At 31.4% G+C, this 12,061-nt stretch overlaps 2 protein-coding genes across 3 annotated transcripts; both read right to left on the bottom strand.

Moving 5' to 3' along the window:
* Nucleotides 1-1,386: 1,386 nt before the first annotated feature.
* Nucleotides 1,387-5,054, bottom strand: LOC103487438 (coatomer subunit zeta-1-like). The gene is made up of 6 exons (XM_008445764.3): nt 4,862-5,054; nt 3,940-4,099; nt 3,408-3,555; nt 3,222-3,299; nt 2,338-2,422; nt 1,387-1,760 (listed from the first exon to the last, which is right to left on the bottom strand). The coding sequence occupies exons 1-6, from the start codon at nt 4,862-4,864 to the stop codon at nt 1,701-1,703; spliced, it is 534 nt and encodes a 177-aa protein (XP_008443986.1). The 5' UTR covers nt 4,865-5,054; the 3' UTR covers nt 1,387-1,700.
* Nucleotides 5,055-6,902: 1,848 nt separating this feature from the next.
* LOC103487447 (probable methyltransferase At1g29790) lies at nt 6,903-10,347 on the bottom strand. 2 transcript variants are annotated; one of them, XM_008445776.3, is made up of 2 exons: nt 8,991-10,347; nt 6,903-7,408 (listed from the first exon to the last, which is right to left on the bottom strand). In XM_008445776.3, exon 1 carries the CDS (start codon nt 10,111-10,113, stop codon nt 8,992-8,994), a length of 1,122 nt encoding a protein of 373 aa, XP_008443998.1. In that variant the 5' UTR covers nt 10,114-10,347; the 3' UTR covers nt 6,903-7,408; nt 8,991. The 2 variants fall into 2 exon arrangements, with proteins under 2 accessions (XP_008443998.1, XP_008444006.1); XM_008445784.3 differs by having other exon boundaries at nt 6,903-7,431; nt 8,991-10,249.
* Between the last annotated feature and the right edge of the window lie 1,714 nt (nt 10,348-12,061).

Here is a 12,061-nt window from a genome sequence, read left to right as displayed (position 1 = left end):
GTGAACATAATAGTCCTGCAATATTAGAAAAAAAACAATAAAAGGCCAATATCAAATCTATAAAAAAAAACAATTGTGACTTCACGGACTTTAACTTTCTGTTACAGCCATAAATACTTTTGGATTTTATTACGTTTATGTAAATTAACCTAAAAGTAGGGATTTAAATTTAAAACATAAAGAAATAATATAGATATTAAAAGTTTGAATATTATAGGAATTTTTAAAATTCAAAAATAAAATAAAATATAAGTATTGGAGAATTTTTTTTGTAAATGAAAAAATTAATAATGAAAAAGTAAAAATAAAGAAATGCAATGAAACATATTCTTCAGAAAAAATAAAATAAAATAAAATAATCTAAAAATAAATTTGCTCTAAATAGTATTAAAAAACATGACTTGCAAGAGGAAGACAATGACTAGATTTCTAATACTAATACACCAAGAGCTCTTATTCATTGCATGTGAGAATGCAATTTTCTTAAATTTTATAAACAAAAAACATAAAACAATTATCCAACAATTATAAAACATGTAGAGAAACAAGAACATTATCAAACAAATCCTTCTATATCTCTCCTTAATTCTCTCTCCGAAAATTAGGGACGTTCTTACTGAAAATGAAAATCTCTTACATAGCTTCTTGTTTCTTCTGGTTCCACCTGAATGGGTTTGAGATAGTACGGGTGAAAATAAAGCAATCCATCCATCAATACTTGAAACTGGTGCATTTTTCGTATCTGTTTAGAAAGATTTGGAAACACAAATACATACTTGGAATGGAGCTCATCAATTCAGAGACTCTCTAAAGACATTCAGATGTTGAATATTAATCGACCTTTTTTCTTTTCTGAATTTATGGCAAGAGGCGAATGACCGCAATGAAAAATCATCAAATTCTCTCAAATTCACTTTGTTTATAACTTCAGCTTCTTTTATTAATTGTAAATGTATAATGAGAATCGGTGCCTTATTCACTAACTACCCAAGTAGACCATTTAACAACACTAATTTTCCTTCTAACAAAACCATTTCCTAATTCTTAAATAGTTAAAATGCACGCCAATTTGCAAGAACATACCCATTTTACAAGCAGTGCATTCTTAATCACATTTGAACTCAACCTATGTTCATCCAAGCAAAAATCCCAAAGTTCTATCCAAGAAATCAGTCAAAATAGCTTCCTAGGTCCTCATTTAGCCATTGACTATTTTCAAATATAACAAAATACAGTAAAATATCACAAACTACTTACAGATGCAAATAGTAATCTATCGTGGTTTACCAACAAATAGATTATGATATTTTATTATATTTTGTAGATATTTTCGTAGTATTGTTATCTAAAATAGTTTTTCTTTAACTAATGACCACAAAAATCGAATGTCCTAAAAAGAAAACATAGTTTGCAACTCCACAGGCACAAATAATAACACTTAGCACCAGTCCCGCAACGAACCACATCTGCTCAGATCCAAAATCAGGTTTTACCAAAAGGCAAAGGCAGCATGGTATGAGCTGAATATACAAACATGAGATGAGGCTGCTATTGATAACTCAAACATCAATCAATCTCTTACCAAAAACAGCACCCCAACTCGACCAGAATTTTTCTTTTTTCTTTTTTTTTTCTCACAGTTTTTTTTTTCTTTGGTGTGGGGGATAGTTCTTGCCACTCACTTGTATCAATAGAACATATTACTTGAGAAGAGATCTTGCTAGATGTTCGCGAGCTGTGGCCAATGCTTGACTTATTGTCTGCAAGAGAGAGATAAAAACATCTTTCAAAATACTGGAAAACGAAAGGGAGAAAAAGTAAAAAGATAAAAGGCATGCTTGATAAAACAAAAAATCAAAATTAGGAGATTCAATAAAAATAGGGTTCATAGCTGCACGTCATACGTTTTCCGATATGTTCTTGGTCGTAGGTTTAGAAATTATTTTTAACGTGTTTGAAAATATATATATATATATATATATATATATATATATATATATATATATATATATTTAAGCCATAAAATCAACCAACAAATATTTTGTTGAATATAAACTATCATTAATTAATTTATAATATTGTTCTATACTTGAAAAACTTGTATGACTAGAACTGAGTTTATAATGTGAAATACTATATTCCTAATTATTTTTTTAAAATGTAATTTGGCAATTTAAAATTCTAAAATTCTAAATTTAGGTGCATTGAAAGATGTGTTCAGAATTTAGATGGTCTATCAAACATATTTATTGAACTCATGAACCGACAACATAAAACATAATTCATATTGCCAACCAAACAAAACAAGCTATAAGAATGTGAAATATTGTACTGTACCTGCTCAGACAGAGGAGCATTACTATCAATACTGTGACTTGCGACCTTCCCTGCTATGACATTTGCATCCGTCTCGAGAATAATGCTGAAAAATACACAAACAGTTAAATAGCTAAAGCTCCATGATGCCAAGATGGTATATGAAAAGGTTAAGAACTGTTAAATTGCAATTTCACAAAAGCATAATGACAATAATTCTACACGCGAGGCAATGGAAACATCAAACTTGAATATTCAGATGAGAAGAAATTTATTTCTGAACAATCTTGAGAAAATAAATCAATCAAATTTAAATGGTTTGTAGTCTTTCCATCAAAAACAGATTATAGCAATGCTCTACGGTTCTAGCTTCTTCAAATTTATGCCTCACGTTACATAATGTCATCTCCACTATCAACATAATCGGATGTAGCGTGTCCATCAATTTATGTAAACAATAGTGACATATCGAAATGAAGATGTGGGACAGCCAAATCTGTTATCGAGCAACAAATCCACAAACTAAAAAATAGCCAGTACTTCAACAGGAGAGAATAACTTAGACTATTCTTTAGGAATTATGCAACTACAATGAAATCTTATTACTCATTAATCAACAACTTATTTTCCACATAAATTCATGAAACTACAACTACTTTCTCACGAGTAATGACACTGCTACAACCTTGAATTCTTGATATATAATCATCCACAACTCATACTCGATTTTCATGTTCACAATTTGTCTAGCAATAATGGACATAGACATCAACTTAAAGAGGGTAAGTAAAAAGAGTGACACAATCAAGATACAGAATAACGAATATCAATAAAAGGAAATGGAAAAACAAGTCACACAATTGAAATGCAGAGAATGGGTAATAAGGACAGCATATGAGACATACCCTCCGTCGATAATTTCATCCAGACACAGTAAAATGAGGTCCAAGTTCTCAAGTGCCTCCTTCTTTTCTACATTACCCCTGGAATACAAGAAACAAAAATAAATATCTAACAATACTAAGACTGAGAACACTAATATCGAGCCAGTGCATAAGGATCCAAAATTAATATATAAATAGTGTCAAGACCTAAGAAGAATGCCCACAGCATCGAAAAATCCCTGAAGAACGGATGCTAAAATGAGCTCATTTTCATCTTCTCCACCCGTGACAAAAAAATGAAGGTCTTGAGCAAACTTGTAAACCACTATATTGTTCTCAAACATTGCTATCTCCGCTGTTAAAGTGAATTGAATGTTAGAACGTAGAAAAGAAACTCACTGACCATGTAAGGCAAAAAGAAACAAGTGTTGAATTAAACAATATAGTGTTAGACTGGGAGATGGTCCAATAGAAGAATGCAGAGATCAAAATAGATAATGACTAACCCAGCTACTGATAGTCACGAGAATGTGATTGAAAAAATAATTCTTAGTCTCATGGCAAAAGACAACGATCATGGATAAACCAACTAATAATTTGACTAATGAAAGATTCAGAAATTTCTTTACAGTGGCTAAAAGGACATTGAAATTGACTTAAATATGAGTAGCTAACAGGATTAAGGATGCATATTTTCACAAAAAAACAGTTAAAACCCAATATATGAAAAGGTATCTACCCTCTGTTCGAGCATTAGTCTTCTGAGTTTTGATGAAAACGGCTTTTTCAAAAGCTTCCTTTGTACTATTTGTAGGCCAGTCATCAGAATAATACTTGACAGCTACACGCTTCCCTTCGGAATCCAAAAGAAGAATGTTTTTAATGGAAGGGCAAGATTCCTGCATATAATAAAGCAAACATGTTTTTGGTGAACCGCAAGGTTTTTTTCCCTATATAATTGTGGTCACAGCAATCTTGTCTGAGAAACATACAGAGCTAAGACACGAAGCACATTCAGAAACTAGCAGATTAAGCTAAATCAAAATTCTAAATTAAGTAGCCTACTGAAAAAGTTTCACATAGATTCTTATAGAGCAGATGCTATAAAAATCAAGATCTTCCTACCAGCTTCAAGCATTTCCACTAAGGTCTCGAATCGAAATAAAATGAACTGAGAAGAAAAATCTCATCACGTGCGATTATTTTAACTTAAAATTTGTCTATACGAAAGATAAAAAAATCTTCAAGTCATCGGCTAGATTCGTAGACAAATCACAAACTCCACACGAAGGAAGTAATGAAGATCTTCCTACCTGCTTCAAGCATTTGCACTTAAGTCTTGAATCGAAATAAAATGCAATCCAAATCTTCCGAAGAAATTAACAAAATCCGAATCAACTTAGTAAGTTCAGAGATCGATCTGTGCTTACGAAAACATTGCTAAAATGAGCTCAGGACTCAGATCTACTTAAGGCATCAACCAATTAAATGTCAACAAATTTCGAACATAACTAACAACTCCATAATCCTAAGATCAATGTTCATCACCGAAAATCCACAGGTAGTTACTGGAAAACAAGTCTAAATGCTGAATCCGACGAATAAGTAATTGAAGTAAGGAACGAAGAAATCATCAGTTGAAAAAGAAGAACTAAACTGACCATTTGATTTGTGAAAAAATTTCCCGGGAAAATATTCTTCGGGAATTCGAACGCCGTCGGATCTCTCTCGCGTTATTGAAGGCAAGAGAACGAAAATCGAAAAAAGGAGACTCTGTCCAAATACTTCGTCGACTCCGGCCGGTCCCCAAAGTTAACTAAAATTTAAAACCAGGCCCTTACTTTTTTCATAACTAAATTGTGACCTCGCTTCCTTAAATATTTATGTTATGGTCCATTTTGTAGGTTTTTTTTATATTTTTTTTTTCATTTAGAAATTTTTCGTATAGTTTTAATTTGGTTTCTAAATTTGATGCTGCTTTAAATTTGTTCTCTATTTAGTTTTAAAGCTTTAAAGCTTTTAAGTGTTAAACTCCCATCCTTTAATTTTAGTTTAGTTTTCATTTTATTTCTAAATTTTAATATTTTATATTTTTATTCTTAAAATATTCATCTTTACTATGATCTTTCTTATTAACTTTCAATTAAATAATCTAAACTAATTATGCTGTGGAATGTAAAAATTAATTTTAACAATGATGAAAGCTAGGAAGATTAATTAATTATTATTATTTTAAATTAATTAATATGTGAAATATTTGCAAATATAGTAATTATAGCAATATTTTAAAAAAAATGCAAATATAACAAAATCAGCCAAAGTCTATCAATGATAGAAATAAATCATGTTCAAATATTAGTTTATCAATAAATAGGAGTTTATCGGCCATAAAAGTCTATCACCGGTAAGCTATGCTATATTTATAATTTTTTTAAAATATTGTTGTATACTTAATTATTATTCTTAAAATTGTTACTCATTATAATTATCCTTAATACATCTCAACACTAACACTAAGAATGTAAAGTGGGTATATAGTAAATAATCTTGATTTAAAATGTAAATACCGAAACTTATTAACTAAATGATAGTAAATATTAATAATATGAAATTTAGGGAATAAATGAAAATTAAGCTTGTGATTAAAAAAATTAAGCTAATTTTGAGTAAAAGTGTAATGAATGAGCTAAACTCACCTCAGCCTATTTTTTTTCGTGTGATATGAGGTTGAGATTCAAACTTTTCACATAGTACTTCTCTTATTCAATATCCAAATCCAAAATATTAAACTGAAAATTCTAACATATATATTATGTTGTGAAGATAATTATTTTCATCACCTCAATTATAAAGTTGATTAAAATTCAAAGGAATAATTATTTTTAAAAAAGTTAAAAACAAAAACAAAACAAATCATTTATAAATCTAAAGTAAAAGTGATTACAAGAAGACAAACACAAACCAACTCATTGAATAAGGAGGCATTTTTAATTCTTTATTCCCAACGTGAAATGTTTTCAAACATTACAAATTTTAGTTTTATCATTAATAGACATCTGTTGAATTTTTATAAGTATATGTTATGATATAATTTGAAATGTTGCTATATTTTGTAAATATTTAATTTATCTTTTTGAATTCTCAATCAATAAATATATATCTAAATATGTAAAATAGTCAATTTTTTAAAGTAATTTGAAAAGAGGTTCATACAAAAAATCAAGTAGAACGAGACAAACAATAAATCAAATAAATTTACATATTATCAAAGTAAAAAAAAAAAATGCACTTTTGGTTTCTAAAGTTTGAGGTTGATGTTTATTTGGTACTTAAAGTTTTAAAATGAACAATTTAGTCCCTGAGATTTGAGAAATACTTCTAAATAGTTGCTAAAGTTACCGATCGTTAGTTGACTAACAGCAAAATAGACAACCTTAAACTTCATGGACCAAGAATGCATTTTACTCAAATATATATATATATATATATATATATACACACACACTTCCGTAGCTTCTCCTCGTCAATTAATCATAGACAAGTTGCTATCATATCTCTCCTAAAAAAGAAAGAAAAACTAAAAAATACTATCTTCTTTGAGAGTTAAGGAAAAACATATACCCTAGCTTTCACCTTGATGACTAATCTAAATCTCTGGAGACTTTGCCAAAAACAAAAACAAACACAAAGACAAAGGTCACATGTTTCCAAATTCAAATATAATATACTCAAATATGAATGTGTAGTGTAACAAATTCTGCCCCAGAAAAAAAAAACTGTAATGCTAGAACAAGATGTCTAATGAGAAATGACAACTTCTGTTTCTGAACTTTGACCATTATTACAATTTTGCATGGTCAGTCCTCCTAACTTGTACAATACAACCAACAATTTTCAAGAGAGTCAAAACAAAACCATATAGAAGTCCAACAGAACCTACAATAATAAATAAAGCAGCCACCAATTCTGTCTGCAAAAACTTCTATTTCAAACATAAACAGTATCTGGATGCCTTTCTTTAACCACCATTTCGTTTCATTTTTGTTCAAACACTCAGTAGCTTTGCCAGATGAGCAGTCCATGGTGGGTTGGATAAACATTTGAGTTTTTATGTAAAATACCATCTTCTTCTTGCACAAGAATTTGACATTTCCATTGAATAATTGCTTCCTCCCTATAATCCAAGCCGCAGGTTCTCTTCATACTGCCTGTATCAATGTTTTGAAAATGTCTGGTTCTATGTCAATTTATGAGATCAAAAGTCTTATAATAATCAAACAAGTTATCCACTCATAGCAACAAACAAGTGAGAAGAGGGTATTTTGGCTATTAAACTCAGCACATTTATGAGGAAATCTATGTTTCCCTCTTTCTATCATTCTCTCTAATATTTTCCAACTCCAAACTAAACAACTTTGTATCCTAAACAAAGGTTTCCTAACTCCAACATATTAACTCCAGATTTAAGAATTTCACTCACCATGTTAAAGAGTCAATCCAAGAATCAATTAGCTCAGGACTAGTTTGGTAATATTTATGGTTTTTTTTTCATGACTATTTTCCTTTTATTAAAATTTACTTGGTGCTTATTTTAGGTTTTTTTTAATATTAGATATACAACCCTTTGGATTGCCACACCGACTCAAGTTTTGATTTTTATACGAAATACTATCAGGGGTGTTTGGTGGTCCTAACGTATGAGTTTGTAATGAAATGTAGTCTAAAACTCATGTTTGGATCGAGCGTTTTGAACTCAATTTGTGATGCAAAACTCATTTTGTTCAAACAGTTTCCAATCCAACCCTCTCCCACTATTTTCTTGCTTCACGATCTCATGTCCATCTCGTCTTCAGTTACTCGTGTTTTTCAATACACCCTTGATTCCTATCAATCCCGATTACATTCCAACTCTCTAGCAACCCCTCAATATGATTCTAATCAAAGGTAATTTTGAAATGATTATAAAAAGTCTAGAAATATTACAACTTTTGAAAGAATAAAAGTATTTTTATAAAACAAATAGCAAAATTAAGGGATGCTTATATATATATATATATTATCCTAAATAACAATATCTTTAATGTTTTGATAATATTAGGAACAAGAAAAAAAATTAGACATAAAGGTATGGAAACATTGTGAATTGGGGCCCTCCCTATGCATCATCCTAGGTCCCCTATCCATCTAGGCGATCCCATGTAGAATGGACGAAGGAAACTAACAGTTCCCCTATGCCATGAATCTACTCGAAAACTCGAATGCAGGCCAGCTGAGAAGACAGGATCACCTTAAAGCCTACTCCTAAAATGGAGTTTCTAGTACTACAAACAGTGGTGATACCTAAAACTTCAAACAAGTGTCTCCAAGTTTGACCCACATCAAGCTTCAAGAGATGTCGTGACATGAATAAACATGGCTGGAACCAAATGGATTAGACTAGATCATTAAAGACCCACTTGGTAACTATTTGCACTCTTGTAGTTGAAAAGGATACAAATTATAGTAAGAAATTGAGAGGAAATAGGCTTCATTTTGAAAAACCAAAAACAACAAATCAAATGGTTCAGAACAGGGCCTAAATTTTTGGATCATATCACTAGTCTCCCTAAGATGTTAAATCAAGATCTACTCACCTCTTCCACTACTCTCAAGTACTACATTCCCAAATTCATTGACATTGTTCACAACACTGAACCACATCCTCAGCCGGCTATGGAATCAAACCATATCTTGTTCATTTCAGCATAGAAAATGTAGAACAACAAAAAAGCATCCCTAAAGCAATATTACCTCATGATGGCACTGGCTTCTGCAACAATGCCGTCAAGTAAACCTCCCCATTTTTCAACCCGCCTGAATCGGTCTTATTTGCTGTCGCCCACTTGACCTTCCGATAACCCAATTTGGTAATCAAAGGAGAGTAAAGTTTATCAAGATCCACCCCTTTGCTGAAGAAATGATCAAACCAAAGATAACCTCCAACTCTCAACACTCTATCCAAATCATAGAACAAAAACTCCATCGATTTGACGGGAATCCACCGGTTCACAGCATGGCCACACCGAACTAGATCCATCACTCCATCAAAAATCGGCAACCGCTGCTGCAGCGGTACGTGCAAAGGCACCAATCCCCTAAGCGCCGCAACTTCGTTGTACGGCGCGCCGAGGTTCATAGTCGTAGTGACCATAGTAACATTGTAGAGCTTCATTCTTGCAGCAAAAGTGGCGGTTCCACCACCAATATCAAGTCCAAGACGAAGAACAGAGTTAGCTGCCTTCGCAATCTGCAGTAATTGAGGGATTGGGAGGTCCAATTCGGTCTTGAAGGTCATAAACTTGGTGATCTCATGAGAAGGATCAAACCCCAGATTCGGATTCAAGCGATTCAAACAGCCAAAACCCTTACAAGAATATTTCCCCCAAAGAATATTGGACTCCGGAAGTGAGGAAGCAAAGGGATTTTGAGGCAAAGAAGAAGAGGGTTTTTGTGGGGTTTTGGCAAAGCACCGCCGACGAGGAAGTGGATGACACCCACGAAGAATCAAAGCCTCAGCGAGATCAGAGTCAGAAGGGCAACTCGAAAACGGAGTGTAATTCATAAACTTATGAAGAAGCTCAGGATTACTATGACAAGATGAAGCAATTGGTGAAAATTGAGAGTACAGAACGAGATCTGAAGGGATAGAGAGTTTGGTTTTCGACGCGGAAGCCGCCGCCGTTGGATGCAAGCGCGTGAGGTGATTGATAGTAGCGCGTATCGTCTGAAGCTGCCGGATGAGATGATCTGGAACCGGCTGTGAAACAGGGGATTTAGTGGATTGAAGCGTAGAGGAGAGATGGTAGAGAGAAAGAATATTTGTGGCCACCATGGCAACAAGAAGAAGCAAATTCAAGCCCATTGTGAAACCCATAACACAGAGTTTTTCGTTTCTCTCTGAATTTTTCACACACTGATCTTCCACTCTATGGAGCTTCCCACTGCCATGGCTTCACAGACAACTGAAATTCTCGCAATGCCACTACAGAGAGAGAGAGATCTATGATCCGCTGCGGCGCGTTCTACGATTTTATTTAGATTGAATCCAAACCCACCATTGGATCGTATATTTCGCGAACGAGATCGGAATCGTACGGCGAAGAAGTGGGTTGCATTGGGAATAGCAAGAGAAGACATTTGCAATTTTGTAGTACTTAATATGATTTATTTGTCTTTTGGTTATTTTATTGTAAATAAATTAAATAATTATTGGAATTAAAAAAATGTAAATGGTTTTGTTTAAAGAAACACGAAGGCACGTGAATTTAGGGCAACTTGTTAATTGTCTCTAAGCCAAATCTCATGCAGATTTATTTCTGTTTATTTACTTCTTCTTCTTTTTTTTTTTTTTTGTTATTAAATTGTATAATTATATAATATTATTTAAACTTTATAAAGGGTGATGAAATAATTAGTGTAAGTGTGAGAAAAATTTGGTATTATTTAAACTTTATCTATCATATTTAGCTTTTCAATGATATAAAAGAAATTATATCACTCATTGAATGTGTAAAAAATGTTGGTGAAAATTTAAAACCTTGAGTCAAGTAAAAGGAAAAGGCAGTACAATTAATTAAATGCTCTTGAAATTTCATGAAAAGAAAGTACTAAGAATAAAACCAATGTTTATAATTTCACAATCAAATTGGTTACTTCTGTCGATTATTTATTCGTATGTTGGTTCAATTTTGTAAATTTAAAAAATTTCATTACATGAAAATCATTATTATTATTATTATTATTGGATCAATTTTGAGTTTGAGATAAAACTTTCAAAAGTATAAAGGATAAAATTAAAGTAAAATTGAAATTTATGGCGATCAAAATGTGTGTATAAATAAAGAACCGAAGAAAATGATGACAATATACTAATTTGATGAGACAGTTTCACATGCAGTGCTCTTTCTAAATTTTTATTGTTTAATCTATAGAATGACATTGTGAAATTAAATTATAATTTTATTGCAGTAAGACTCCATAGAATAATACTGGACGTAATCAGTCGTGTTGGTAATCGAGATTTGACTTTCTAAGTTTTAATTTTAGGTCAAAATCCTATTTTAGCTTTTAAATTTTGTATTTTATTTTATTTTAGTAATTAAACCTCCTTTAAAAATAACTTAATCTAACCCATCAAATTTAAAACTAATTTTGTTTTTTTCTTTGGAACTTAAATCTTTTGTATTGCCTTTCCGACTCTTTACCTTTATTTATTTATTTTTAATTGAAATCTTGACCAAATTAAACAATAAAATGGAGCATATTGGTTTTCAATTATTATAACAAGATAAAATAAACTAGAAAAATAAAATAACTACAACGCTTACTTAAACTAAACTCTACAAAATTTTAAACAAATATACCTACAAGGAATCATAGAACCCCAAAAAAGGAAGAAGAAATAACTTGGAGAAAGAGAAAAAAAAGCTATGAATCACAAGATATCACAAACGTTTTGAGTTATCCAATAAAACATCCATTTATCATTTAGTTTTTAGTTAGAAATTAAAACCTTAAATTATTAAGAGTGATTGTCTTATTTGCATCCCAGTTGTTCAAACATAGAAGTCATTTCATTGTTCGTTAAAAAATAAACGAAATCTTAATGAGAATAACCAAAATATGCTATTTTTAGAATTTCAGAAACTAAACCAAAATAGAATAAGATATAAAATTTAAGGACTAAAATAAGATTTAAAGTTTAATTTTATTATTTAGATTCAAACTGTATTTATGTTTTGGTCGGAGCTTACTTTAGTTTGTCGTCATTAGGATTTTGTTAATTCTTTCAAATAATGAAGTGATTTTCAATATTTGAATGA

The sequence above is a fragment of the Cucumis melo genome, chromosome 12 (genome assembly GCF_025177605.1).
Source record: "Cucumis melo cultivar AY chromosome 12, USDA_Cmelo_AY_1.0, whole genome shotgun sequence".
NCBI classification, from domain to species: Eukaryota; Viridiplantae; Streptophyta; class Magnoliopsida; order Cucurbitales; family Cucurbitaceae; genus Cucumis; species Cucumis melo.
Note: the sequence above shows the minus strand (reverse complement) of the source record. Positions and strands in the feature narration are given on the sequence as shown.